The sequence below is a fragment of the Rhinolophus sinicus genome, chromosome 14, assembly GCF_057876585.1.
Source record: "Rhinolophus sinicus isolate RSI-liver-muscle chromosome 14, RSI-T2T, whole genome shotgun sequence".
In the NCBI taxonomy this organism is placed as follows: Eukaryota; Metazoa; Chordata; class Mammalia; order Chiroptera; family Rhinolophidae; genus Rhinolophus; species Rhinolophus sinicus.
The window spans coordinates 174,340,909-174,366,154 of record NC_142514.1 but is presented as its reverse complement, the minus strand read 5'-3'; the positions used below and the strand labels follow the sequence as shown (position 1 = coordinate 174,366,154).

Below are 25,246 nucleotides of genomic sequence, written 5' to 3'. Positions count from 1 at the left end.
TTTTTCTAACCAGCCTGTGGAAGGGGGGTTTGTAGAGACAAGTATTGGAAGGAAATACTGCCCAGCCGGCCCTGTCCAGGTGGGAAAGAGGCTTGTATTTGCACCAGGGATTCGGAGGCTCCTCCTGACAGAAGCAAGTTTTCCGTTGTCCCTTGTTGGAATGAGGTGACCTCAGCCTTCACGGGCACCAGCTGGTGTCCTCCCCACCGTACTACCGGTGGCATGCAGCTTTCACATCTCTTACCCTGCCTAGAACAGAAACCAACCGGTGTGGAGGCCGAGGGCAAAAGGGCAAAAGATGACCAGTGACCGAGCAGAAGAGGTTCTGTGGGCTGAGGTCTCTGATTCTCCTTAGTGGCTGTCCCGCCCCGGGCCCTCCCTCTGAATTCTTGCTGACCGAGTGAGCGTCAGGAGGCCCTCCATTGAATACAGGTGGCTCGGGCTCGTTTTCTGCCCTGGACGGCTCAGTCCAGTCCAGACTATGTTAGCGCCCATCAGCCCGGCGGACGCATACCGCAGCCTGCCCAAAGCAGCTTCAGCACAGCTGTGGGAGCTTTGTTTTTAAAATGACTTTTATTCCGTGGTATTAGAGTGGTCGTTCACCTTTGGCTTTAAGTCCTAGTGTCACGTACAGTTGGCTTCTGAACTGCTCACTCGCCCCCTCTCCTGCCTCTTGGGCTTCCTTGTAGCGCCCCCTCCAGAGGGGCAGCACACTAGCCGGCTGCCGGGCTGTCAGAAACAGCGCAGGCTCAGTGCTGCCGCCCCTCTCGTTTGCTGCAGAAATGCATGGAGATGAAGAACACCATCCTGGCCCGGCAGAAGGAGATGCACAGCTCCCTGGAGAAGGTGAAACAGCTGATCCGCCTCATCCACGGCATTGACCTCTCCAAACCTGTAGACTCTGAGGCCACTGTGGGGGCCATGTCCAATGGCCCGGACTGCACGCCCCCTGCCAACGCCACCACCTCCACACCGGCCCCCTCCCCCTCCTCTCAGAGCTGCACAGCGAACTGTAACCAGGGGGAAGAGACTAAATAACAGAGCCCTGCTAGGAGAAGCCACGGGATCCCGGCGGCAAGGAGAGCAAAACACTGAAGACTCTAGAAAAGCAAAGCCGGATTTCTTCTGGAAAGTACAGAATTCTTTTGGTTCTTTGGTTCCAGAGAGAGAGAAGATGCTTGTGCCAGGTGGCACCAGAGTTTGCCAATTGATCCTTCTTATTCTGTGTGTACATGCAAAGATTGGACCATGTTACATGAAATAGTGCCAGCTGGAGGTTCTTTGCCAGCACCATGCCAAGTGAAATAATATATTTACTCTCTCTATTATACACCAGTGTGTGCCTGCAGCAGCCTCCACAGCCACGATGGGTTTGTTTTTGTTTTGTTGGGTGGGAGCAGGGACGGGTGGAGGGAGGAGAGCAGGTTTCAGATCCTTATTTGCCGAGCCGTTTGTATAGGTAGAGAAGACAAGTCCAAAGAGTGTGTGGGCTTTCCTGTTTCTCAACTTTCACTACTATAAAACCAAAAAAAGGAAATCGAGATTTAACCAACCCCAGTGCCCAGAGGAGGGATGGGGAGGGAATGGGGGGGAGCCGGGGTGGGAAAAGTATATCAAATAAGCAGTATTTCTTATTGTCTGGGGTGGGACACGGTGCACGGAGAGGTGGACACCAAGGACAGCCATCAGATCCTTCTCCCGAGCACTCCGCGTCCCCGCGTGGGCGCCCCACCACTCCCACACTTCCTTCCCTGCTTTGGCAAATTGGTGCGCGTCCCCGATGGTCCGGTTCCTTCCCTCTCCGAGAACAAGCAGAGCCGAGCTCAGCCCGGCCCTTGCCCAGGGCAGGGAAGAAGGGTGTGTGTGTGTCGAGGAAGGAAACAAGGTGGATCAGTGATTTTACTTGAAAACAAGCTCCATCCCTTTTCTATATTTATAAAAAGAGAAGATCCTGAGCAAAGCAGCACGCGACCCAGGTGTGTGTGAATTGAATGGAGACATTTCTTTTTTCCTTTTTTTAAATTTTTGTTTTCGTTCTTTTTTCTTTCAAAAAAGTTTTATTTTGTTGTTTATTTTACTTTTTTGGTAACAAAAACTAAAATAAGGAATAGAAAAGCTGTTTTTCAGGCTGACAGTCCAATTAAGGGTAGTCGAGACCTTGCATGGTAGAATAGGAATCATAGTGTCAGTGAGGTCCAGTGAGTCTGTGTGAGTCCTTGTGTCATCGTTCGGGGCACTGTTTTTTTATGCAAGGGCAAAAAATCTTTGTATCTGGGGATAAAAAACAACAACAGCAACTTTTTTTTAAATTAAAAAGGAAAATAAAAGATATTGAGGTCTTCCTAGTGTTACTTAAATTAAGATCAAGGTAAGAAACATTGTAAAAAATACAAAAGTGCTATTTGTTTCCTAAAAACAGTGATTTCTATTAAAAAGGTGTCAGAACTGGAGAAAATGCTGTGTAGTTATAATTTTTTAGCACAGAACCTGCTGATCATGATGACATTTTGCTGTGTTTGTGTCTCAAGACTGGTGAGCTAGTCTCCGTGATTTGTGTCCTCAGAAGGCGGCCCCGCCGGGCAGGGGTGGGGCTCTCCCGCCATTCTGCCCTCCTCAGAAAAGTCTGCCCTCGCTGCTTGGTGCAGGGCCGGGCTCCAGTGTTTGAAGCCCAGATGGAGTGTGAATGGTATCAGGGCCCCACCCATTGTCCCCTGGGATTTTGCTAGAGCAAAAGGCTGGTGCCTAAATAAGATCCCTTCCTTTGGTGCTGCTCTTGGTCTTTCAGCCACCAGCATTTTGAGTGCCTGGGGGACAACTCGGAAGGAAATGGCCAGTGAAACTCATTGGTGCCCATGCACCCTGGCCTTCCTGGGAGGGTGCAGGGGGCAGGCTGGCTGCATCAGACCTTGGTGCTTAGAAAGAAGGAAGGAATGAGATGTCTTGAGGGTACAGGGTGTCTCGGAGACAGACAGCCCCTTTGTATCTGTCTTGCCATTGAAGAGAGTTCTGAATCTCCAGCCCCTTTCTCGGCCTGCTGGTTCCAGGCACCCAAGATGGAGTTTACTCCACTTTTCCCACCCACACGATTCCTGGGTGACCCGTGGCTGGAATAGCTGTGCCTGCCTTGGCTTGGCCGGTCTCCCTCTTGAGAAAACCAGGGTTCTGAAAGGCTTGGACCATTTCTATCATCTTGCCTTGTAGGAAATACATTTGTCAGGTGTGTGCTCCCACTGGAGTCCTTTGCCCATTGCACACCTGGCCTACAGGAGGGAGACAGGGGCCCTCCCAGAGCAGCTTCCCCAAGCCCACCCCATGCCTCCTAGTGGCCAGAGTCTAGGAGGGGCAGAAAAGGTCCCATTAATTTCTCCCTCACCGAGTTAGACCCAGAGAGACAAAGGTGGATCCTGAAAGCAAATGCAACAGAACCACCTCTGAGGTTAAATGTGTCTCATCTCTACCAACTGTTTTCATTCATCTTCCCAGGGAGATTATGAAAGGAGATTAAGAGCGGCTGCACAGGCCTCAGAGTCGGGCCGGCTGCAAGGTTGCCTGAGGGGACAGAGAGGAGCTCCCTTTCCTCGTACAGAAACCAAGGTGCTATGTCTAGTCAGGGAGCTTTGGAGATGCCTGGACTGGTTGGACAAATAGTTGGCAGAGGTTCCGAGCCGCGCGGCAGATTGTAGGCCCTGTCTCAGCTCTCCCTTTCGACTTGTCTGGGCCCAGAGGCTGGGAGTTGCCACACAAAACTATCACTAGAGGCCTTTGCTCAGAAAGGGGCTGCCTGAGGGTTCTCGGGGTTGGGGACACGGGTAGGACTTGACCAGTGTTTTGCCTGCGGCTGAGCAGTCCTACTCTGACCTAGCCTAAGGTTGGGGTATGGATTCTTCCTGAAATTCAGCTATGAGCTAGTATGGAGTACAAAATGCACCCTGCCCCAAACCCACATCTGGACTCAAATTACAGAACACCCCTTACTGCAAAGAAAAGGCCCTAGTAAACCCTCTCCTTTTCCTTTATTGTCCTGACAAAGACCCTCCCTCTGTCCCCTGACACCTGTGGATGCTTATGACCACGTGAGACACACACTCATAACCGCCCCACCTCCTCTCCGTCCTTCCTCCTGCTGCTCTTTCCCACGCCCGAGTTTAGCCGCAGGCTGACATATGTGAGACCAACTGGCTGCAAAGCCAGTGACTGCAGAGTCCTGTCAGAGGCCAGGCAGCGGAGGGGCTGGGACCAGGAAGCAGGAAGCCGCCCACCAGGCCCTGGATCAGGGGGCCGGCCCACTGTCAGTCCCAAGGCTCAGGCACGTGCCCTGGAGGCAGTGAGGTCATGTTGCTGTCATCTTCCCTGCTCCGCTCACATTCTTGCCAATGTGGCCTGCAGGTCCTTTTCCTTTCAGGGAGCCTGCCGGGTCTTGTCTCGCCTCTGCTGAGCTCATCCCGAGTTCTGCTGCTTCCTTATCAGGCCCTCTGGGGCATGCCTACTGGTTGTGCCTGGTAGGGAGGCCTGTGTGGGGCCTGCATCGGCCACGGCAGCCTCCAGCTGGCACCATCTGAGTGCCCGGTTTCCCTACAAGGCACTGCCTCCCTGTCTCTACTGCTTCTTGGCTCCGGCTCAGCAGGCGGAACGAAGGGGTGCAGTTGCTCCCCCCACACCTCTCCCCTGAGGGTGACTGTTTCCGGCTCACCTGTCTGTGTGTGTAGTTGCCTCTCTGGCTGGCCGTCTCAGACACTTCCTTTCTTGGGCCCAGAAGAGCCTCCTTGGACCCCCCACTCCCAACTCACACAACACACTCTTAAGTGGTTTCCTCCCTTTTAGGGTGCGGTCTTTCTTATTTATCCAAAGGGCTTAATAGGAGACTTTTACCCCAGGGGCAAAAGGTTCTTCGGGGTAGTAGGATGGATGGTGGCCCAGGTACGTTTTCCAAGCCCTGGGTTCTCCAGATTCCAAGGCTTCTGTTGGATGGAGGCAACCCTGCTCTGTGTAAATGACTGTGGGCCTCACCCACCCCTCAGCTGGGCACCCTTGGCAGGAAACAGGAGGCCCATTCTCACCGACTTACAGCCATCCTCAGCATCAGCACCTCATGGAGAAGGGAGGGGGTGGCCCCTGAGAAGATTCCTCTGTCCCTCCCACAAATGAAGGAATGGAAACCCGGAGTTACCCACTTCAGAGAGCCAGGGCGGAATTCTTAAAAACAGCCCTTGTAAAGGGAGAGCTGGGCTCACAAATCCCACTTGGCTCCCCCTTTCCACAAGGCCCTTCTTGAACCCTGAGGATCTACCATCCCCCACAGCAGCCTTTGGCCCCTGCCCCTCCCTCCAGTGTCGTCGGGTCTCCAGCCCAGGGTAAGCTGCAGTCACGCAGGACAGGCCGGGCAGCCAGAGGGCAGCCCGCTCTGAGCAGAAAAGAGCCAGCCAGCCCCCAGCCTGTCTCTTGTCCACGCCCTTTGTGATTTCAGTCTTGGTAGAACTTGTATTTGGAGTTTTGTGCTTCAAAGTTTTTGTTTTTGTTTGTTTGATTTTTGTTTTGAGGGGGTGGGGGGGGATACAGAGCAGCTGATCAATTTGTATTTATTTATTTTAACATTTTACTAAATAAAGCCAAATAAAGTCTCTCAGTCTCCTGGTGTTGGGTTCGGGCCAGGGAGGGTGGGCAAAACACACTCCAGTCCAGACTTCTGGGGGAGGGCGGGCGGGCCCGGGTCCTCCTGTGACTCCGTGATATTCAGCACCTCCCCAGACCCACAGATGCTCTCATGCCCCAAACCAAGAGGAACATGAAACAAAGTTTTTGCAAGTTTAATTATGAAAAAGGGATGTACAGCTGAGGATGGGGGCATTAGCCCCAAACCAGCTGGGGCAGAAGGAGACCCCAGCCATAGAATAGCAGCAAAGGGGGGCTCCCAAACCCCACCCCGCAGATGCTCCACTGCAGCCCTTCCCACAAAGACCTTAAATAATTTAAATAACGGAGAGTGGGAGAGGTGGCAGGTTGCTCCAGTCTCTGCAGGGAGTGTGTGAGCCAAGGCGAGGGGCAGGGGTAAGGGGAAGCCTTAGGTCAGGTGGGGCCTCGGGGCTGCTGCAGGGCAGTGAGGTATTTGAGGGCAGCAGCCCCATAGTGGCGAGACAAGTCCTGGTGGAACTCGTCCTTGAGGGCCTGCAGGCACTCACGATAGGTGGGGTTGGAGCGGAAGCGGGAGATGTCAAGGCTTGGGGTGTGCGGCAGGTGGATGGTGAAGGCCTCTGGCAGAACCAGGAGCTCATATTCCTGCGGGGGTGGGGGCAGACGGATGGTCATTGCCGGGGCTGGGGGATGACTGCAGCTCTGGGGGGTGGGGTGCAGGCGTATCCGATAGAGCCCAAGCCGGGGACAAAGGGCAGATGATTTCAGTCCTACAGAAGGGCGGGACTCCTGACAGTGCTGCCGAATGGTGCACTGAGACACACTGAGCTCCCTGGGCCTGGAGATGCTCAAATCAAAGCTGGAGGCAGGAAGGATCTCCCTCACCTGTGCATCCAGCTCCACAATGTGGGCCACCTTGTTCCAGCCAAAGCCCACAAAGCGGGGGTCGTAGCGGGGACAGTCACGTGGCACCACCACGTAGGGCTCGTAGTCAGCTGCCCATTGCACGCGGTATGGGGCCTGAGCCTCCCGCCATCGGGCATAGTCTGTGGGCGCGTAACCCCGGGGCCACTCGTGGTACCTGTGGAGCAGGACAGGGCAGGGAGCGAGGCCGAAGCTAGTCGCTCGTGGGTGGTGGGGGCTGGTGTGAGGATACGGGGACAGCAGTGGCCTCTCCTACCTGAAGGTGGAGAGAGAGCCAGCGTCCAGCAAGGCCAGCAGTTCGGCCTTGGAACTGGGGAAGGTGAAGTGGTAGTGCAGGGTCTCAAACGCTGGCACCACCAGAGCTGCCTTCCGCCCACGGCCCAGCTCCAGCTGCCCGATGGAGGCCCTGAGGAGGCAGCACCATGAACTGGAGGCGAGGGAAGGCTCTGCCTCCAGCACTGGACACAGTGATTCTCTTGCTTTTGAGCTGTAGGACCCTCCTAGGGCAGCCCCCAACCCTAATGCCAGCGCCATTTTACACAGGACACCGGGGCCCAGAAAGGAACAGGGACACACTTGCCTAGGGTCCTGCAGGTGTCCTCAACCCTGTCCACACCCACCCATGTGCCGCTCCTCTCACTCCCACCCACCTGAGGTAGTCGTAGAGGGAATAAGAAGGCAGGAAGTCAATATCACTGAGGAAGACATAAGGCGTGAGGGCCTGGGCCAAGGCCACGTTGCGAAGCTGGTTAATGGGGTAGAGGGGACCCTCACGGTACACCACGTGGTAGGCCACATCCGGCCGGGCAGAAAGCACCGCCGAGGCCTCGACGAAACGCAGGAACTGCTGGGCCTCTGCGTCTGTGAGGTATAAGGCCAGGCTCATGGGGCCCGGCCAGTGCCTACACAGGGCTTCCAGCATCTGCAGCCTGGGGTGAGGGGGATGGTCAGCCCAGGGAGCGCTGGAAAACCTCCCACGTTAGCTGCTGTGGACACCCCTCAAGTGTCTTCCTAAGCACCTTCCAAGCGCTTTTTTTTGAGCTGGCCTTATTTAATCTTCACAAATAGCCCACAAGGTGGGGAACTTCTCATGTGACAGATGAGAAAACTGAGGGCCAGAGATAATTAAGACGTGCCCGTGGTCCAACATTTACGGAGGGCATCTGAGTGATTCCCAAAGCCTAAGCTCTTTCAACCATATCCAGTGTCTCCAAGCTCTGGAACTCCTCAATCATCAGGCAGTGAGAGCTTTCTTCTACCAAATGAAACCCTCCTCTCAAAATGCCCAGTCTCAGCCTATACCATGCTCTCTGGGGCTGTCTGCAGTGCCCTCACCGGTCCATGGAGAGATGGGCCACAAGGGTGACATCGTGGGGCCGGGAGGGCGGCGGCTCATGGGGCAGAAAAGTGACATGCACACGGTGTACAGTGAGCTGCTGCTGCCGGAACTCAAAGCAGGCATCTTCCTCGTTGAGTTGTGCCAGGGCCCGCTGTAACTGAGGGAATCGAGGGGGGAAGGACCAGGGCTGGGGCAGAACAAGTTCCCAGACCAGGCTGGGTCCCACCAGAGTAGAGAGGGGCAGAGTGTCCCCACAGCAAAGGAAGGCGGCTCCCTCTCACCTGCTCGGCCTCAGGTGAGGGTGGGCTGGGGCACCCAAAGAGCCCTCTCCGTAGCAGATTCCCATCGTACTCCAAGAAGGTCAGGTAGAGGTTACGGAAGAATTCCACGTGCTTGTTCTTCACACGCAGCTTCTTTGGTGAGTTCCAGTGGATCACCTGGGACCCAGGAGGGTGTCGGTGGGGGAATGAATGGGAACAGGACTCCCATCTTTGGCCCACGACCACCACCACTACTCAGCCCCCCACCTCCATTCACCTTGAGGTCAGCCGCCTCCAAGTAACAGCGCTCGGCCAGCGTGTGGTCTGACAGCTGCACATTCCAGACGCAGGGCAGGGGCTGCACCAGCCCTGGGTGCCCCTTAATTACAGCATTGAAGATGTCCTGGGCAGAGAAAGCCATCTCACCTCAGCCCTGAGCCTGCCTCACCTCCCTCAAAAGCTCTTCCAGACCTGGTCAGCCAGTGAGGTGGCGGGCAAGGTGAGGAGCTCCTGCGTAGCTGTCAGCTTCCACATCTGCTCCCAGCCAGTCTGCCGAAGCCGGTCCAGCTGCAGGAGGATCACACCTGCCCATGGGAGAGGTTGTCAGGCCCACCTGGGACAACCCAGCTCCTGGGGCCAGGGCTCCTAAAGGTGTCTTTTGAATGTTTCTTTTCTGACTTATTGGTATTTTCTGACTGTCAGACATGAGCATGGACTACCTCTGTCAAAAACCAATCCTCTTGGGGGTGAAGGGGAGGATTAGCACAGCTTACAGAGCACCTCCAAGCCATCTTCTCATACCGGTGATCCTGGGGCTGGTAAAATCCCCATTTAATGGATAAGAAAACTGAGGCGCAGTTTTCTTGCCAAAGTCATCCAGCATGTACAGCCAAGGTTGGAACTGTTTTCTGGTTCTTCTCTGTGTTCTTTCCACAGCAATATTCTTCCTGGGGTCTTCCTAGAATTCTGTGCCCTGCCCAGAGTCCCTGGGGCCCCAGGACAAGTGGCCACCCCTCCTGCCTCCCCCCACCGTCCCCACCTGTGTTAAATCCCCGGCCTAAGGCAGGCCAGGGCCTGTGGTTCCTCCAGAGGTTGCCCAGGTACCAGTCGCTCTGGTTCTCCACGAGACCGATCACCTGCCCATCTGGGAGGGGAGGGTACGAGGCAGCTGCCTGAGGCTGCCACAGGACCTCGGCTCAGGCTAGGCCACAGGGGCGGCTTGGATGGGCCAGGGAGGAGGGCTGACAGGGGCAGGGTACCAGGCCTCTCACCAGAAAAATGGGCAAAGAGTGCCCAGAGCTCTGCAATGTCGGAGGCAAAGGTGACATCTGTGTCCAGGACAATAACACGGACCAGGTCAGGAGGCAGCACACCAGGCAGCACGAGCTTCATTAACCCATAGAGGCCAGAGTAGTGCTTGTTGGGGATCCAGGAGACCTGGGGCTGTGGGTGGGAAGGTCTGGCCATGAGCCTGGCAAAGAAGGACCTGTGAGTGCCAGGTCATACTCAGGGTAACGGGGAAGAAGGGGTGAGCCCCAGAAGGGGTGAGGGATTTGAGTTTCAGTAGGTGTGATGGAACTGGGGGTCCCAGACAGCTCTAACCTCTCCACTGCTGACCCCTCCACACACACACACACACACACACACACACACCCCTGGGAGGAAGGAGAGGGCTGGGCAGGTGGGGAGGAGTGCTGAAGGGCCAGGGCTGGCTCCTGCCTTGAGCTCATCAGCGTCGTAGAAGCTGACCCGGACAGCGGGCACCATCCATGTGTGGAAGAGCGTCTCCAGGATGCTCCTGGCCACCGCATCAGTCACCAAATGGAGGTGCAGCGGGTTTTTCCTTTGGGAAGGAAGGGAGAAAAGCCAATAGGGCCCAGAAGGAGCAACATCCGGCAAGCGCCACCCCAAGAGGCTCAGAAGTGAAAACACCAACTTTGAGATCCTGCCAGACTTTGTGCCTTTCCCCAGTCCTGAATCCCCCCACCCTCAACACCTGCCTATACCTGTAGAAGAGCATGGACTTCACCAGGGTGATGACATCTCGGCTGGTGTTATGTCCTGCACACACGATTGCCACATGCAAGAGCTGGGGAGGAGACAGTGAGGTCGACAGGAGCCCCTTCCTCCGTTATAGATGGTGAGGACCCATGGTTGGGGGGCCTGGCCTAGGGCAGTGTAGCCCCACCAGGCATGCGGCTGCGGAAGGCGGGGTCCGCGCAAGAGTCCAGCCTCCTCGCTTCTCAAATGGGGAAACAGGACGGGAGCAGGTGAGGTGCGAACCCAAGGCACCTCCAGCTTGCTGGTCAGTGCAGGAGCGACGACACCAGATGTTGTGATTCCCACAGGTGTCCAGGAGGCCGGGCTGGGGGCGCGGCGCCCCCGGGATTCCCGCCACCAGAGGCCGCGCGCACCTACCTCGCACTTGTGAGGTAGCGGCCGCAGCGGGACGCAGTCCGAGCGGCTGTGGCCCGGGTGGTCCACCGACGGGTCTCCGTCTGGGGGGACACGTGGCGTTAGCGCGCAGGGGAAGGATCCCGGCCCTCTCTGCTCGCGGCGCTCACAGGCCAGGTCTCCGCCGAACAGGAAGAATCCGATCAGAATCAGCAGCAGCAGCAGAGCAGCAGCCCCCAGCGCCCGGGGGCGCCCTCGGGGCAGCATGGCCGCCTGCCGGGGCGCTCAAGGAGGGGTGCGACCGCGGGCTGCCGGCTCCATCGCGGGCCCTACGGACAGGGGAGAGAGCTAGGAGATCAGCCTTGGGCAGCGGGGCCCGACGGCCGCCGGGTCCCCTCCCGCGGCGAGTCGCCACCTCACCTGCTCCAGCGCTTGGGGACACGGACCTTACTCTTCCAGAAACAGGCCAGGGTGTGGGGAAAGAGGGGTGGAGGCGCAGGCCAGCCCCGTCCTAGCAGGAGCGAGCCCCGCCCCCAACCTGGGCTCAGGTTTCACCTCCGCTTGGCTGAGCCCGAAAGGCGGGGAGACCCCCGGGGGCCTGGCCCCGCCCCTGCCACGGCATTTGACTGCCCCCCTGCCCAGGCCCGCGAGCAACCCAGGAAACCCTCAGGATGGGTGGTGGAAGCGGGGTCATGCCACCCAGGAAGGCCCAGTCCCCGCTACCTGCTCTGAGCCCATCCCCCTCTTGGCTGCTCTGGGGCCCCATCTCCTCCCCTTAACCTCCCTCCGTGGGAGGGGCCGTGACCCCGGGCCCAGGATGAAAAGGACTGCCGGAGTAAGAAGGAGGAGGCTGGAATGCTGCTCCGGAGGTCGGGGACACCTGCTCAGCGGGCAGGAGGCGGGGCCGCCTGTCGAGACTTTCCCTGGAAAAGGAGCACCTGAGTCTCTCTCTCTCTCTCTCTCTCTCTCTCTCTCTCTCTCTCTCTCTCTCCAGGTGCTTCAGCCTGGGCGAGCTGCTGGGACAAAGCGGGCTTGTGAGAGTTGCCTCCTGCCCAGGCGAGAGACCTCACTGGCCTAGGCCGCCTGGGCAGGGCCGGGGATCCCCACCCTTGCCTAGACCGTCGTGATTGTGCCTGGTGAGGGCCTGGCTCTCTTCCTCTAGCCCCACCCCCACCCCCCACTCCCACACCCGGCAATAACATGGCTCAGCCCTGGAGGGGGTGGGAGGCGCTCTGGACCGTGAACGACAGCCACGGTTGATTGAGCGCATGTAATCCGTGCCAGGCCTTGGGCCTTGGTTCCATAAAGCCTCAGTTAACCCTGACGATGGTCCTATAACATCGGCATTATTCTCCCCCAGAGAGTTGAAGAAATCTGTTAGAACCCCCTGGAGCTTATTCCCCAGGCTCTACCTGGCAGTTTCCTGCTGCTCCTCCCTAAGGGTTTCCTGCCCCAGGACTTGCCTTTGATGTTCTTCTGCCTGGATTTTATCAGATTCTCACTAGGCCAGCTCCTCCTTCCATATCCCTAGGTTTGTTTTCTTCCTAGCACTTTTCTAGTAATTTGACTTTGTTGACTTGTTTATAGCTTGTGGCCGCTGTGGAAGGTGCCTGCTCACAGGACTGGGTCTCCAGCACCCAATCAGGGCCTGGCACACACCCAGCGCTCAGTAAGTGTGTGCTGAGAGTGGATGGGACTCACTGGGTCTTGCTGTAACCTGGAAAGGGGTTAGGCTGTGTCCTTTAGTCCTTTATAGCCTCACTATAAAAAGTGAGGGCCTGAGACGCCACAACCCCTCAAAAAGCTGTGACAAAGCAGCCCAGTCTGAGACCCCTAAGTCTCCTCCTCTGAGAGGCCAGGATGCCTTTCTCTGGGAGATGGAGCTCTGCAAGGAAGGTTGGGCTTTGGGCCTTTGGAGGCCAGGGGCAATTGTTGCCATGGAGACCTATGGCAGCTCCTTGTATATCTAGGAATTGAGAGGAAATGAGGGGATGCAAGGGCCTCCCAGGTACCTGGAGCTTTGAGCACCCCTGACATTCATCTCTAGCCTGGAGCTGGAGTGGGAGTGGGTGGAATCCCCCTGCAAGAGCCTCAGCAGAGACTATCTGTGTGGGTTAAATGTGATGGAGCAGGTGGGCCACACAGCCAGGGCCTGGCCAGGAAGTTTGTGGGAGAGGCTGGGTCTGCAGAGTGACTGTGGTCACTCACAGTACTGGCCCCAACCCTTGCTCAGTCTTACCACTTGGGAAATTGAGTTGCTGAGATGCCTGCTGGGCCTCCAAGAGGTTCTTCTGGGGCTGTGGAGGGGAAAGGGAGACAGGTCTGAGCATATGAAAGGGTGCTAAGCCTGAGACCTGGTTTGGCCCAGCTCTGCCCAGGACTTTGCTGTATAACCTTGAACCAGTCAGGCCCGCTCTCTGGGCCTCAGCGTCTTCATCTGTACCTGTTGGACTGGTCTAGCTCTCTTCCCCTGTCGTTCATGGCAGAGTTAAGCAGGGGAGATCCGGACCATCCTGCCCAGAGGCCCTTCCAGCCCAGCCAAGTGACCAAGTCCAAGCATGGGCCCAGCAGGGAGAAGCTGCCCTGGGCGCCTCCTGCACACACGGCCACTCTTTGTCTCTGGGACCTAATCAGGCCTGGGATCTGGAGAGGAAATTCAGGGAGCCTTGCTGCTGCCAGCCTGGCTGGCCTTATGATCCCTTCCCAGCCCTGGAGGCAGGCAAGACAGAAACGGGCTCCAGGCCAAACACCCCTCATATTCTGTCTAGGGGAGGCTGCTCCTCTATCCTCCATGCCTCACTCCTCCCCAGAAGCACAAGACCACCAGCCCTGGGAATGCCAAAGAAACGGCACACTCTCCCTCCTTACTCTCTCCACAGCCTCAGGGGAGGCACTGGAGGGATATCCACTAGTGAGGTTCAGGGAACAAGTTCATTAAGATGATGGGGTGCAGGGAGTAAGGGAGAAAGAGCCCCACACCGAAGTCCCTGAGCTCTGGTCTTAATCCCAGTTGCTAACTTGATTTATGACCAAATGGCCTCAACGTGTCACTGCTCTTGCTAGGCTGTGGGCAGGAGAGACAGCACTGCCCTGTAAGACCTGTATTGTGATCCTTTTGGCCAATGCCATGCTGTATGATCTGGGACAAGTCCTTTCCCCTCCTTGCGCCTCTTATTTCCCCATCTGTGAAAAGGAGCTCATAGCAACCTAGCAGGTTGCTAAGAAGAGTGGAGTATGAGTGAGCCTGGCACCCAGGAGGTGGTGAGAAATAATGCTGCTGATGCCCACGTCCACCTTCTGTGTTCTCCAAGGCCTTTGCCTTTCCGGAGGCCCCTGGACACATCTACCTGATTCTTCATTCCTTGGCCTGAGTAGGGAGGGCAGCTATGATTCCCCACCGGATATGGAAGAAAACTAAACTGGCGAGGGAGCTGGGGGGAGGGAGTGCAAGGAAGGGTTGTGGCTTCCCGGTGAGGTGTGTTGCTTAAAACGCCTAGATTCTGTCAGGATTCGAATCTTGACTGGGTTCTTAAGCGGATCCTTTCTTCATTTGGAGATAATATCTGGTAGAGGGGATTAGGTAAAAGAATGTTTTGCTGTTCTCAGGGTACCACACATACGCCAGCACAGTCCGAATGGGCGAGGCCCCGCCCCTTCCCCCACAGCCAATCAGCGACTACCTCCCAGGGGCGTCAGTTCCCTCCGCCTCTGGCCACACCTCTCCCGCAGCCGCCCCTTCCAGGGAAGCTGCCTCGTTTGAGAAGGGATCCCCAGGAGTCTCCTCATCCCTTGGGGAGCAGCAAGACTGAGGGGTGCATCCGAAGGCCGTAAAGCGCTTCGAGATTGATTCCGAGTCTAAGGACCAAGTCTGCCCTCAAACCACTTTACAGATGGGGAGGGGAAACCTGAGGCCCAGAGAAGGGAATCTCCCGACCACGGTCACCACGAGTCGAGAGCAGAAGGCCGGGCCAGGGTTTTCTCCACGGAGGTGGGAGTGCAGGGGCGCGCTCTTGGGGGACACAGTCCTTGCGGGAGCTGGGGCCGAAGTCGGGGCACTAATGGTGCTGGCCGGGGGATCGAGCCTGCGTTGGTTGCTGGACTCCTTGCTGCCTCAGTTTCCCCAGCACTACCTCTGGTTGGGGACGGGAGATGAGGCAGTTGGCCACACGCGCGCCTGCCGAGACACAGTCCAACTCTCCTTAGACTCTCCCGGCTCCTCCCCAAGTCCGATGGAGGCTCCTTTCAGCGCGCTACCTCCCAGCCCTTTAAAATCCGGTCCCGTTCGAGCCTCTCGGCGTTCTATTAGGAAGACTCTAGGCTACAAGCGCCTCCTCTGGAACGAACGGCTCAGACTGCCGCGGGAGCTTTCCTGGAGCTACAACTGCGCAGGCGCAAGGGCAGCCAACCGGGAGGGCGGAAGAGCCCGGTCCCGAACGGCGTGGATGGGGTCGGGGGCGGAGAGAGTGTTAACCAATGACCTGAAGGAGTAGGGAGGGCGGGATTAAGCCCGCAGTTGCTAAGCGCTACCCTAGTGGGAGGCGATTTAAGAAATGGGGTGATGGGGGGTTCAATGGCCCTTCACGTCACCGTCCCACGGGCCCGCGGAAGTTAAGCAACCGAGAGGCGGGCTTAGGGCCGGAAGCAGGAAGGAGGGCGCAGGAAGCAGGGCACCGCAACCGCTCGTGCTGTCTGTCGGTCAGTGGGTCTGTCGGTCTCGAAGGCATGATGGAGAAGCTGAGGCTCCTGGGCCTCCGCTACCAGGAGTACGTGACTCGTCACCCGGCTGCCACCGCCCAGCTGGAGACGGCAGTGCGGGGCCTCAGTTACCTGCTGGCAGGTGCCACCCAGACCTTTGATCAATCCCTTCGAGGCTCTGACCCCACTTGCCCCCTTCCCTGCGGCGTCAGGGTAGTGATCGCTGTGCTTGAGAAGTTCCTTCCAGGTTCCCGTAGGGCGTAGGGAGGGGACATCCTGGGACCCGAAGCCGCAGGGTGAGGCAACGCTCACCGACGCCTCCTTCTGTGCCCTCTCCTCAGGTCGCTTCGCCGATTCGCACGAGCTGTCAGAGCTGGGTGAGCCGGGCTCGGGTGGGTGGAGGGCGGGAAAGTCCAGGAAGGCTTCCCAGAGGGGTGACCACCCCAGCTCGCAGTCCTAGGTTTCCTGTTAGATCATCCTGTGCTGTGACTGAATAGGACAAAGGTCCAGCGTCCACTGTCCTGGGCCCTCTGTGTCCCCATAGTTGAGAAACAAATCTGGGGACCTTGACTGGTTAGGCAGCTGGGCCAAATGCCTTCCCTGCCTTTGCCCAGTTAATTCTCCCTCCAGTCGTATAAGGTGGGTGCTCTTGTCCTCCGTGTGTAGTTTAGGAACAGAAGTTCAGTGAGGGTAGGAAGTGGCCACTGATGATCCTAGAACCAGGATTCAGATCCACATCTCCGGGGTTGCAGGGTCCCCGTACTGTAACTGCCTCTGTAGTGTTTGCCCAGTGAGTGCTGGAAGTGACGGTCCTGAAAGGACCAGCTTGGTTTTGAAAGATGGAAGTGGAGTAGACTTTCAGGGACAGGATGCAGAGAGAGCAGGGTCAGGAGGTGAGACCACCCAGCTGTGGCTATTTGGAGCACAGTGGACAGTTCTGGGCAGCTGGAGGGCCACTGCTCTGTCAGCAGGGCAGTAGCTGGTTTGTCACTGAGGTCAAACGATCTTGTTCTAGCCACCCACACGAGATCACACTGCGGCGTGTGGAGCTGAGGACGTGGACAGGGAGCCGGGTTGGTTTCCACATAGTGTGTGGGTGGCTGAGCACAGCAGGTGATAGGTGATCCATGCAGCTCGGGAGAAGGGGAGGAGGTGCAGGCTGCAGGGTCAGCCTCTCAGGGCCACACTCTACCCCCCAGTGTACTCCGCCTCTAACCTGCTTGTGCTGCTCAATGATGGGATCCTACGGAAGGAGCTTCGGAAAAAGTTGCCTGTGGTGAGAATTTTGCCAGGAACTGAGGGCGGGAAGCATAGGGACTTGGAAACAAAATAGTAAGAACCAGCCTGTGTGTATAGCACGTTATGATTTCATCGAGTGTGAGACATGCCTGCATCCATCTGAGCCTCTAGTCACCTCCTTAGGTGGTGCCAAGGTGTCAGTGTCCCCATCTCGGATGAAAAGACTTGAGTCTCAGAGCCGTGGAGTAGCCTGTCCCAGATGGAGAACTCAGGCCTACAAACTTGGAAAGGGGAAAATCCACATCTACTGTCAGAGGAGTCCCCTAGGGAAAGGGCCTGTGACAAAGGGGTGCCTCCTGATCTCTTGGCCTGGGGTTCTTACAGTCGCTGACTCAGCAGAAGCTGCTGACATGGCTGAGCGTGCTGGAGTGCGTGGAGGTGTTCATGGAGATGGGAGCCACCAAAGTGTGGGGCGAAGTGGGCCGCTGGCTCGTCATTGCCCTCATCCAGCTGGCCAAGTATGTGGGACTGTGGCGGGCAGTCCCTGGGGGAGGGGTGACTGAGGCTAGCTGTACAGATGGGGTTCAGGAGAGTACCTCTGGCCCCTGGCCCGCTAGCCACCTTCCCCCCAGCCCTTCCATACTCCCAATCCAGGGCAGTACTGCGAATGTTCCTGCTCATCTGGTTCAAGGCTGGCCTCCAGACCTCACCCCCCATCGTTCCGCTGGACAGGGAGACCCAGGCACAGCCCCCGGGTAAGCTGCTTGCCTGCTCTGCAGTGGAACGGAGCCGGGGACTCATTTGTGGATTTAGAGCTGACCAAATGAATATTGTCCATTTATGGAACATGTCTATCCCCATCAACTCATTTGTTCTCATCACCCTGTGTTTTACAGAGAAGAAAGATTAGGTTGGGGCAGAATTGGAACTTGAACGCAGGACTTCTGATGTCAGAGTCCTCATTCCTTTTTTGTGCGCTGCACAAAGAAGGGACAGAGCATCAGTAGGAGAGAGGGCTCCTGCCAGCCTCATCTCTGGCTCTGGTTCTTTTTTTTTCTTTCTCCTGTTCTTTTGTCTTCCCCTACCGTCCCCCACTCCAGTTCAAGCCGTTGTTTCTCAGTCTAGTTGTAGGACACAGCTCCCTGGCCCATGCTGGTATTATGAGCCTTGCGTTCCCCCGGCTGAGGCAGTCGGTCGCCGGTCATTGGTCATCCGCTCACGGCAGCTCTTGCTGGCTGCCATCTCACGATGGCTGCTGGCTACTTACGATGGCTGCTGGCCACTCATGCTGGGCACCGGCCGCTTGTGGCAGCACATGGTAGCCCACCGCACCACACAACAGCCCACAGCTGCTCACGCTGGCTTCCAGCCACTCATGCTGGCCACCAGCTGCTCCTTGCAGCACATGGTAGCCCACAGCAGCTCACGCCAATCGTGAGCCATCGTTCACAATCTTAGCTATAGAGGGTGCAGCTCACTGGCCTATGTGGGAATCGAACCGGCGACCTCGGCATTAGGAGCACGGTGCTCCAACCACCTGAGCCACCAGGCCGGCTATGGCTCTGGTTCTATATCAAGAACCCCAGGCTCATCTGGCAGGATACCCAGCAGAGCTGTCCTTTCAGGGCTTTGGGCCTAGCACGTGTTGGTCTCTGAGCCTCACTCTCCTGGCCTTGAGTGGGGGCAGTTCTTTGCTTTTCCTCATGGTCATGTTGAAAGCCAAGGACTGAGGAGATACAGCTCCTCTGGTTCTGTGGTTGGACTCCTCCTGCCTTGTTCCAGTCCCTTGGCAGCCTGGGTTCCTGGCTGGCTCCTGTGCCACAGGTGGCGCTGACAGTTTGAGCCGCAGCCCCTGCTGCAGTGTCCTTGACTCAGCTGGTGCCTTCGTGCAAGCTCACCCATTCCTTTAGCCCATGAGCACTCACCGCACACATGTTCTTTGCAGGCTTTTCTGGAAACATGTCCATCTGACAGTATGGCCTTCTGTCTGTCCCTGCTAGATGGTGACCACAGCCCTGGTAGCCAGGAGCAGTCATACGTGGGGAAGCGGTCAAACCGAGTGGTGCGAACCCTCCAGAACAGTAAGTGTAGGACGTAGCTGGACTGAGCACCGCAGTGCTGGGGTCGGCAAGGGCCTGAAGGCCTGTCTTTCCTCCCGCCGGCCCTCCCCTTGCCCTGGCTTTGGCCTGGCTGCTCACCTGCTGCCCTTGTGTTCTAGCTCCGTCCCTGCACTCGAGGCACTGGGGAGCCCCCCAGGAGCAGGAGAGACGGCAGCAGCAGCAGCAGCATCAGGAGGAGCTGAGTGTCACCCCCACCCCGCTGGGGCTGCAGGAGACCATCGCAGAGTCCTTGTATATTGCCCGGCCCCTGCTGCACTGTATCCTTAGCGTGGGGCTGCCGGCACTGCGGGGTAGGGAGAGGCGGGAGTGGGCAGGGCAGGCCCTGTGCCGGAGACTCCTTGACGCCTGGCTGTCAGTGCTTAGCCTAGGCCTCTGGGGTCAGCGGTCGTGGACACCCTGGCTCCTGTCTGGTGTTGTAGATGTGACCAGGTGAGCTGGGCCTGCCCAGGGGCTCCACTCCGTCTGCCGGGCTTCGTGCTGCAGGCCTGGCTTCACCCAGGCAGGCAGGGCCCCCTGCTCCTCCTGTTGCTGGCCCTAATTGTGTCCCCTCCTCGCCCCAGTCTGAGCCTCCTGAGTGACAGGAAGGGCCTGTCCCGGAGGGAGCGGCTGGAACTGCGGCGCCGGACCATCCTGCTGCTCTACTACCTGCTGCGCTCCCCGTTCTATGACCGCTTCTCCGAGTAAGGATCAGGCTCTCCAGCGAGTGGCAAGGCCCACCCTCAGCCACGGAGAGAGGAGGGAAGTGGGGCCCCGGAGCCCCAACCGCTATTCATGCCTTCCCTTCTTCCCTCCTTCCTCCATCCTGGGTTCACTGAGCACCTGCTATGTGCTGTCCTGGGGTGTGGTCACTCCATTTATCGGATGCCAGCCCAGACCTGCCTTCCGAGCTCGGGGCCATCAGCCCAGGCGTGTGGGAGCTTAAGCCGTGGTTGGCAGGAGACGCACCGAGGGCCGGGCCACAGGGATGGTGGTGCGTGCAGGCTTTCCACACCCGCCAGGTCATTTGCACGTCTTCTGGTCAAATAGTTTGGATTATCCCCACTTCTCACAGTAGGCACTTGAGGTTCAAAGAGGTTGGGCAGCTTAAAGCCACACAGCTAGCCAGTGGCAGAGCCAGATCCCACACCCATGTTCTCTCCTGGCCTGTCCCCACCTTGCCCAGCCCCCACTCTGTCACCTGTGAGGGTCCAGAGCTCCTATCCTCAGCCAAACACAGAGAGGCATGCTGGGGGTACGTGGGGTGAGGGGTGGCTCAGGGCCAAGTCTTCTGCCAGGGTGACCGCCTGAGGTCACACCGAGATTTGAGGAGGGGTCCTTGTATGGGGCTGTGAGACAGACGAGGCTCCCAGGACCACTCTGTCTAGGTTTTAACAAATGTACTGCCTTAAGACCGGATATGAATTGGAATTATACTTCATAGTATGGCCATACAATCTCTTTTTTTTTCTGAGACAGTAGAAAGCAAGCTTATATAATGTTTAATGCCACCTCAGTGAAAATAACTTTGCCTGGCAGTTTCTGCTTTTGGATAAGTTTGAAAGCTCTTAAGGCACTAAAGCCAAATCCTATTGCATACTCTAGAGAGAACATTCCAGAGGCTTACACAGATCACGTGACCTCCCCCCACAAATTGCTTACACTTTACAGAGGAAACATGGCCCCAGTATCACACTGAACAGGAATTTTGAGGCAGTAATTGTAGAGGTAGTTTCCCAGGCTGTAAGTCTCCAATTTGGCTCGCTCTCCTGCGGACCTGACTGGCCTGGCACCCTCAGAGTAGTGGCCCAGACTGAGGGTGTAGACATCCGTTAGAGAAAGTCCTTGTTTTCCCTGAAGACAGGCCTGGGGCGCTGAGGGGCTCCAGGGTGCAGCCTGGGAAGGCAGCCTTTCTTCCCCTCTTCTTACTGTCAGAGAGACATCGTCTCTGAGCCAGACTCTGAGTTGTGAGCATCCCAGGCCTGTAGCGGGGGGAGGGCAGGACCAGCGCCACACCCAGAGAGCTCACCCTTTGTGCTGGGGCCTGTCCTTGCTCCACAGTTACTTTCTGTCTTCTGGGAGCACTGCCTGTAGTCAGGTGGTCAGTGAAGGCTTTTTAGCAGCCAGGACCCAGACCCCCCACTCAGCCTGCCCCCTATTTATCACCTCTTTGCAGGGCCAGGATCCTGTTCCTGCTCCAGCTGCTGGCAGACCATGTCCCGGGCATTGGCCTGGTCACAAGTAAGCATGGGGTGGGGTGTGATTATTCCTGAGTGTTGTGGATTGCATGCGTGGCCCTATCACCCTCTTTTCTCTTTGTCTCCTTGTAATTTGATTCTTGGCGCAGTTGGGAGAGGGAGCCCAGAGGTCAGGCCAGGTGGGTGACAGGTCCTGGACATGGGCCAGGCTGGCCTGGAGAGCCTCGGGTAGCTGGAAGGAGGGTGCCCTGTGGTGGGAGGAGGCCATCAGCCTTTTCCCTGCCTCCATGTCCCGGAGTGTGACAAGACCGGCGTCTCTGGGTGGGGACTCTGTGGCGGGGATGAAGCCTCTCGGGCCGTGGGGAGATCCCACCTCAGCAGAGAGCCACTGGGCTGTACTGTCAGCATCTACAACTGGATGAGCCGTGGCTTCTCTGAGCCTGAGAAGCCTTGTGTGTAAGTGGAGACGAGGTCGCTGGCGACGCTACCTCCCTAGAGGTGGGAGAGCCAGGTCGTGGATGGCAGATGTGAGCAGCAGTGGCTGAGAAGGGCCCCAGGTAGAACAGGGCCAGGAGTCTGGCCTTCAGCCCTGAATTGTTCCTCTCTCTTCTCTCTGCAGGGCCACTTATGGATTACTTGCCTGCCTGGCAGAAAATTTATTTCTACAATTGGGGCTGACAGACATCCTGGGAGTGGGGTGCAGGGAGGGGCAGGGTGCCTCAGCCCTTAGTCCCCTGGACCCCTCTACCCTAATAAAACTGACTGTGGCAGTGTCCGAGCCTATGGCCTCTCCGTACCCACCGCCCAGGGTGCCTGGCGCTCACACCCTAGCCAGGCTGTGCACACGGGCCTGGCCGCCACCCGAGCCCCTCTTAACACCCTCTCGACTTCGCACCCTCCAGTGATGGAGCCACTGCAGCCTCACCTCGCTACTGGGCCAAGAAGCCTCTGCTAGGACTGGGACCCAGGGCTCCTCAGCCGCAGAAAGTGGGATTTAACCTCGAGCCTGGGAAGCTGCTTGTCGGGGCAGCTGTGGGAGTAAAGTGCCTCTCTCAGTAAAGTGTCCCTGCTGATGACAAGGACGAACCTAGGCAGTGGATGTCAGCTGCTCATGTGTCCTCTGGCCAGAGCCTCTGTCTGCCCCTTCCGCCTGCAGGGCCTTGTTGCCAGCGTCTGTGAGGGAGCCTGGTGAATGGTAGTGCCAGCTCAGTGCACAGTGGTACCTCAAGCCCTGAACTCCTAGCTGAGTGCAAGAGGCTTTTCTCCTTTGGGGAAAGAATGTCAGGGGGTCGATGCTGGGAATGGGGTGGGGGTGCATGGAAGGAACAGGAGCCTGAGAAGCTCAGAGAAAGCTGGGTGCAGGTTCTGTCTGGTCTCCCCATTTCCTCACCTCTGCCCCTGCCCCCTTAGCCCTATGAACAGACCACACTTTCCTGCTGGAGTAGCCAGATGGTTAGCTTTGGTTCTGAGAGGGCTTGGTCTGCACTGGTGACTGCCGTGCCCACCTCCTCCCAGACCCCCCAGGTGGAATGCAAGCCCAGAGGGGCCAGTCCTTTTCCCTGACTGCTTTCCCCAGGTGCCTCTGAGAAGCCTCGTGTAGGCCCTGGGCGTGGAGTGAAGGACTGAGCTGCGGAGGTCACAGCTCGAGGCCCACAGCCTTCCGCCGAGTCTAACAAGCGTCGCTGGGCACTTGCTGTGTAGCAGGCTCTGTACTGTATGCTGTGCGTTCAGAAGTGAGTAAAGCACGTTCTTGCCTTCATGCTCTCACCGATCGGTGGAGGAGACGGGTGTGTAAAAGCGTGCAGCGCACCAGGACACTGAACTAGGTGGAAGGGTATACGAAAAGTAGTCTAGGGGTGAGCAAGTGGGGTGCTTGCCCGCCCAGGCTGACTGGGGAGGGTGCAGTGGTCAGGGAAGCCGCCCTTCAAGCAGGGAAAACTGCTTAACTGGGAAAACTCCACCAGTTTTTCGATGAGCAGACTGGGAGAGGAGGCCGTGTGTGCAGAAAACAGCACGTGTAGTGTCACGGTGGCGTGAAGCCGATGCTGGGGCGGAAGGGAGGAGAGGGCGGGGGCTCAGGGGATGAGGCTGGAGGGAGAGGTCAGGGCCAAATCCAACAGGCTGTCACATACCAGGTGAGCAGGTGGCACCTGCCTCTGGGAGGCAGCGGGGAAGGGGCCTGTTTCAAACCTCATGGCAGCTGCCTGGTGCAGGGTGGACAGGGGGCAGAGATGGAGGATGGGAGCAGTGACATTGGGGCAGAGACCTAGAACAGTGGATGGGCTGAAATGGGGCCATGGCAGGGCGATAGAGAGGTTTAGGTGTAACCCAGGCAGGCCTTGGGACTGGTTGTGGATAGGAAGAGGTGGCATCTCGGAGGCAAGGGGGGTGAAGGACGAGGAGTATGGAGTTAGGCAGAGCTCGTGGTTCCTGAAACTCGTGGTTCCAGGCAGGAGTGAACCTTGGTGGGGACAGTTGTGTCCAGGACACAGAAAGGGGGGTGGTCAGTGAGAAGTCAATGTGTGGTGTCCGAGCACAGGAAGGAGATACATTGTAGGAGACATGAGCTGGTCAGCCTCGCGGGGGCGACTCAGGACCAGGAGGCAGGGTTGGAAACAAGGGACTTCACTCTCTGGGCTTGAGGCACGTCAGCAGTTAGAGGGGGTTGGACCTGCCAGTAGAACTGCTTCTTAGAAGCAACTGGGCGTCCAAAGTGCAGACCCCCAGCCCAGCCCTCAGGTTCTGATCCCACAGGTCTGGGTGGGGCCTGGAGTTTGTTTTTAAAGCTTTGGGCTCGGCTCCTGCAGTGAACCAGGTCCCCACTGCATTGACGGGGCTGGGCAGGAACCAAAGGGCCCACAGCTTTGCCTCAGGCCTGTGGAGAGATTCTCCAGCACACTGTCACATTGCATTCATTCATTCAACAAATACTGAGCACCCATCAAGTGTCAAGTGCTGGGGATCCTGCAGGCCCTGCCCTCCAGAAACACACTCTAGAGAAGCTCCCGGGCTTCGCCACCTAACTTGAAATCCCTCTGTCCACCTCAGGGGCGATGGCAGGGCCTACTTTGTGCCAGACCTGGACCAGGCTGTTCTAAGCTGTGGGGACTAAGTAAGAAGTTCCTTAAGTACTCCCCCCAGGGGAATCTGAGCTGGCCAGGGCTGAGTAACCACTCTGGGCTCCTCAGCACACCTTTCCTGGACAACTGAGACGGAGGGAGACACTGTGTGGTGGTGGCAGCAGGAGGCAGGGAGGAGGCTAAGTGGGAATGGGTGGGGCCCTGGGGTGAGGACTCAGTGGCCGTGACCTCTGCTGAGGGCCTACTGTGTGCCAGACCTTGGACATATTATGTATTTACCTTACCTCACAGATGAGGAAACAGGCCCACAGAATTAAGTGATGTGTCCACCTAGCAATAGGCAAGGTCAGGATCTCAATTGAGAGCTGACTCCAAAGGTCGGTGCCCTTAACCCTTGGACAATGACACTGAAACAAGATGTGGTTTGGCACCTGTTGGCCTACAGCGTCAGAAAAACAAACAAAAACCAAACCTCAGCATGGAGGTTTCTGGCCTAGTCCAGAGCTGGTGCCGATGCTGAGCCCTGGAACTAATGCCCTTTGTGAAGTGGCCCTGGGAGCTGGCAATAGGTTCCATCCTTCTGCTGGGGGAGGGGCAGGCAGAAGCCGGCATCTGGGACCTGAGTAGGAGATGGTTCTCACCATGCTGGGGTACCCCAGGGCGGGGCTGAGCCTCTTCCTCCTCTACCTCGTCCTGGCAGCTGCACTCCACCCCCAGCCACTGAGGTAACTCCCGGGAGCACAGGGTCAGGGCTTAACAGGGCCTGGAAGTTGGAGGGCTCTGCCATGCTGCCTCCTCCCTGGAGGAGAGGCTGGTGCCATTACCCTGTGTCAGGGGTCTTGTCCAGTCCCCCACCCTGGGCCATTCCTCCTTTCACAGGGAAGTGACAGTGGCCTTTGGGGCCAGGGCTGAGCACCCCAACATCTCCCACAGGCCTCGGCGATCTATTCCTGAGGAATTTTCAGCTCCCCTGGAACTCTCACAGCCACTGTCCGGCCTGGTGGATGGTATTATCTCACCCCACCCCTTCCCCTTCCCTGCCCTCACCCCTCTCTGATGGGGGAGACATGCCCTAGGGAGGGTATCTCATCCCAGCAGCATCTTTGCAGGGGTGACTTCAGTGGAAAACCAGATTCTCCCTCCCAAACATACCCTCTTCTCGCTTAGACTATGGAGTCCGACCCAAGCACCCCTGGCCACGAGGGCCTCGACCCCTCCTCTCCCAGGCCCAGCAGCGCAAACGGGACGGGCCAGACATGGCTGAGTATTACGATGACACACACGTGTGATGGGAATCCCTTATAAAGCTATTCTGTGCAGCAAAGCCTTGGGCCTTCCTGGGATGGCAACGAGTAGGGCATAGGAGGGGCCCAAGCAGATATACCCACTTCAG

At 57.5% G+C, this 25,246-nt stretch overlaps 4 protein-coding genes and 1 long non-coding RNA gene across 31 annotated transcripts in view; 4 read left to right on the top strand and 1 right to left on the bottom strand.

The window, feature by feature from the left end:
* PHF21A (PHD finger protein 21A) overlaps nucleotides 1–5,618 on the top strand; it is a 164,008-nt gene extending 158,390 nt beyond the window's left edge. For all 20 annotated transcript variants that reach the window (XM_074336283.2, XM_088789562.1, XM_088789557.1 and 17 more), the window contains one exon: nucleotides 781–5,618. In XM_074336283.2, the coding sequence (XP_074192384.2) occupies nucleotides 781–1,038 (258 nt within the window). In that variant the 3' untranslated portion in view covers nucleotides 1,039–5,618. The remainder of the gene's footprint in view (nucleotides 1–780) is intronic.
* Nucleotides 5,619–5,788: 170 nt separating this feature from the next.
* On the bottom strand, nucleotides 5,789–11,602 carry LARGE2 (LARGE xylosyl- and glucuronyltransferase 2). Of its 6 annotated transcripts, none has more exons than XM_088789540.1 (14): nucleotides 10,966–11,602; nucleotides 10,570–10,874; nucleotides 10,158–10,240; nucleotides 9,871–9,994; nucleotides 9,423–9,594; nucleotides 9,191–9,295; nucleotides 8,623–8,735; nucleotides 8,429–8,554; nucleotides 8,173–8,328; nucleotides 7,888–8,078; nucleotides 7,203–7,481; nucleotides 6,809–6,958; nucleotides 6,514–6,709; nucleotides 5,789–6,273 (listed from the first exon to the last, which is right to left on the bottom strand). In XM_088789540.1, exons 2-14 carry the CDS (start codon nucleotides 10,810–10,812, stop codon nucleotides 6,064–6,066), a joined length of 2,148 nt encoding a protein of 715 aa, XP_088645666.1. In that variant the 5' UTR covers nucleotides 10,813–10,874; nucleotides 10,966–11,602; the 3' UTR covers nucleotides 5,789–6,063. The 6 variants fall into 6 exon arrangements, with proteins under 6 accessions (XP_088645666.1, XP_019601954.3, XP_074192380.2 ...); XM_019746395.3 differs by having other exon boundaries at nucleotides 7,888–8,048; XM_074336279.2 differs by having other exon boundaries at nucleotides 7,888–8,042.
* Nucleotides 11,278–12,216, top strand: LOC141572263 (uncharacterized). The gene is made up of 3 exons (XR_012497584.2): nucleotides 11,278–11,414; nucleotides 11,540–11,681; nucleotides 12,133–12,216. It is a non-coding gene; the product is annotated as an uncharacterized LOC141572263 (long non-coding RNA).
* A 2,083-nt stretch (nucleotides 12,217–14,299) lies between these two features.
* Nucleotides 14,300–21,546, top strand: PEX16 (peroxisomal biogenesis factor 16). 2 transcript variants are annotated; one of them, XM_088789563.1, is made up of 11 exons: nucleotides 14,300–15,487; nucleotides 15,582–15,617; nucleotides 16,440–16,516; nucleotides 16,864–16,997; nucleotides 17,134–17,234; nucleotides 18,480–18,560; nucleotides 18,698–18,856; nucleotides 18,956–19,028; nucleotides 19,160–19,279; nucleotides 20,752–20,816; nucleotides 21,393–21,546. In XM_088789563.1, exons 1-11 carry the CDS (start codon nucleotides 15,268–15,270, stop codon nucleotides 21,449–21,451), a joined length of 1,125 nt encoding a protein of 374 aa, XP_088645689.1. In that variant the 5' UTR covers nucleotides 14,300–15,267; the 3' UTR covers nucleotides 21,452–21,546. The 2 variants fall into 2 exon arrangements, with proteins under 2 accessions (XP_088645689.1, XP_019601958.2); XM_019746399.3 differs by having other exon boundaries at nucleotides 14,304–15,382.
* Nucleotides 21,547–22,391: 845 nt separating this feature from the next.
* On the top strand, nucleotides 22,392–25,243 carry FREY1 (Frey regulator of sperm-oocyte fusion 1). 2 transcript variants are annotated; one of them, XM_074336296.2, is made up of 3 exons: nucleotides 22,392–22,506; nucleotides 24,733–24,860; nucleotides 25,021–25,243. In XM_074336296.2, exons 1-3 carry the CDS (start codon nucleotides 22,490–22,492, stop codon nucleotides 25,140–25,142), a joined length of 267 nt encoding a protein of 88 aa, XP_074192397.1. In that variant the 5' UTR covers nucleotides 22,392–22,489; the 3' UTR covers nucleotides 25,143–25,243. The 2 variants fall into 2 exon arrangements, with proteins under 2 accessions (XP_074192397.1, XP_019601959.2); XM_019746400.2 differs by lacking the exon at nucleotides 22,392–22,506 and adding an exon at nucleotides 24,484–24,578 and having other exon boundaries at nucleotides 24,787–24,860.
* The last annotated feature ends 3 nt before the right edge of the window (nucleotides 25,244–25,246 follow it).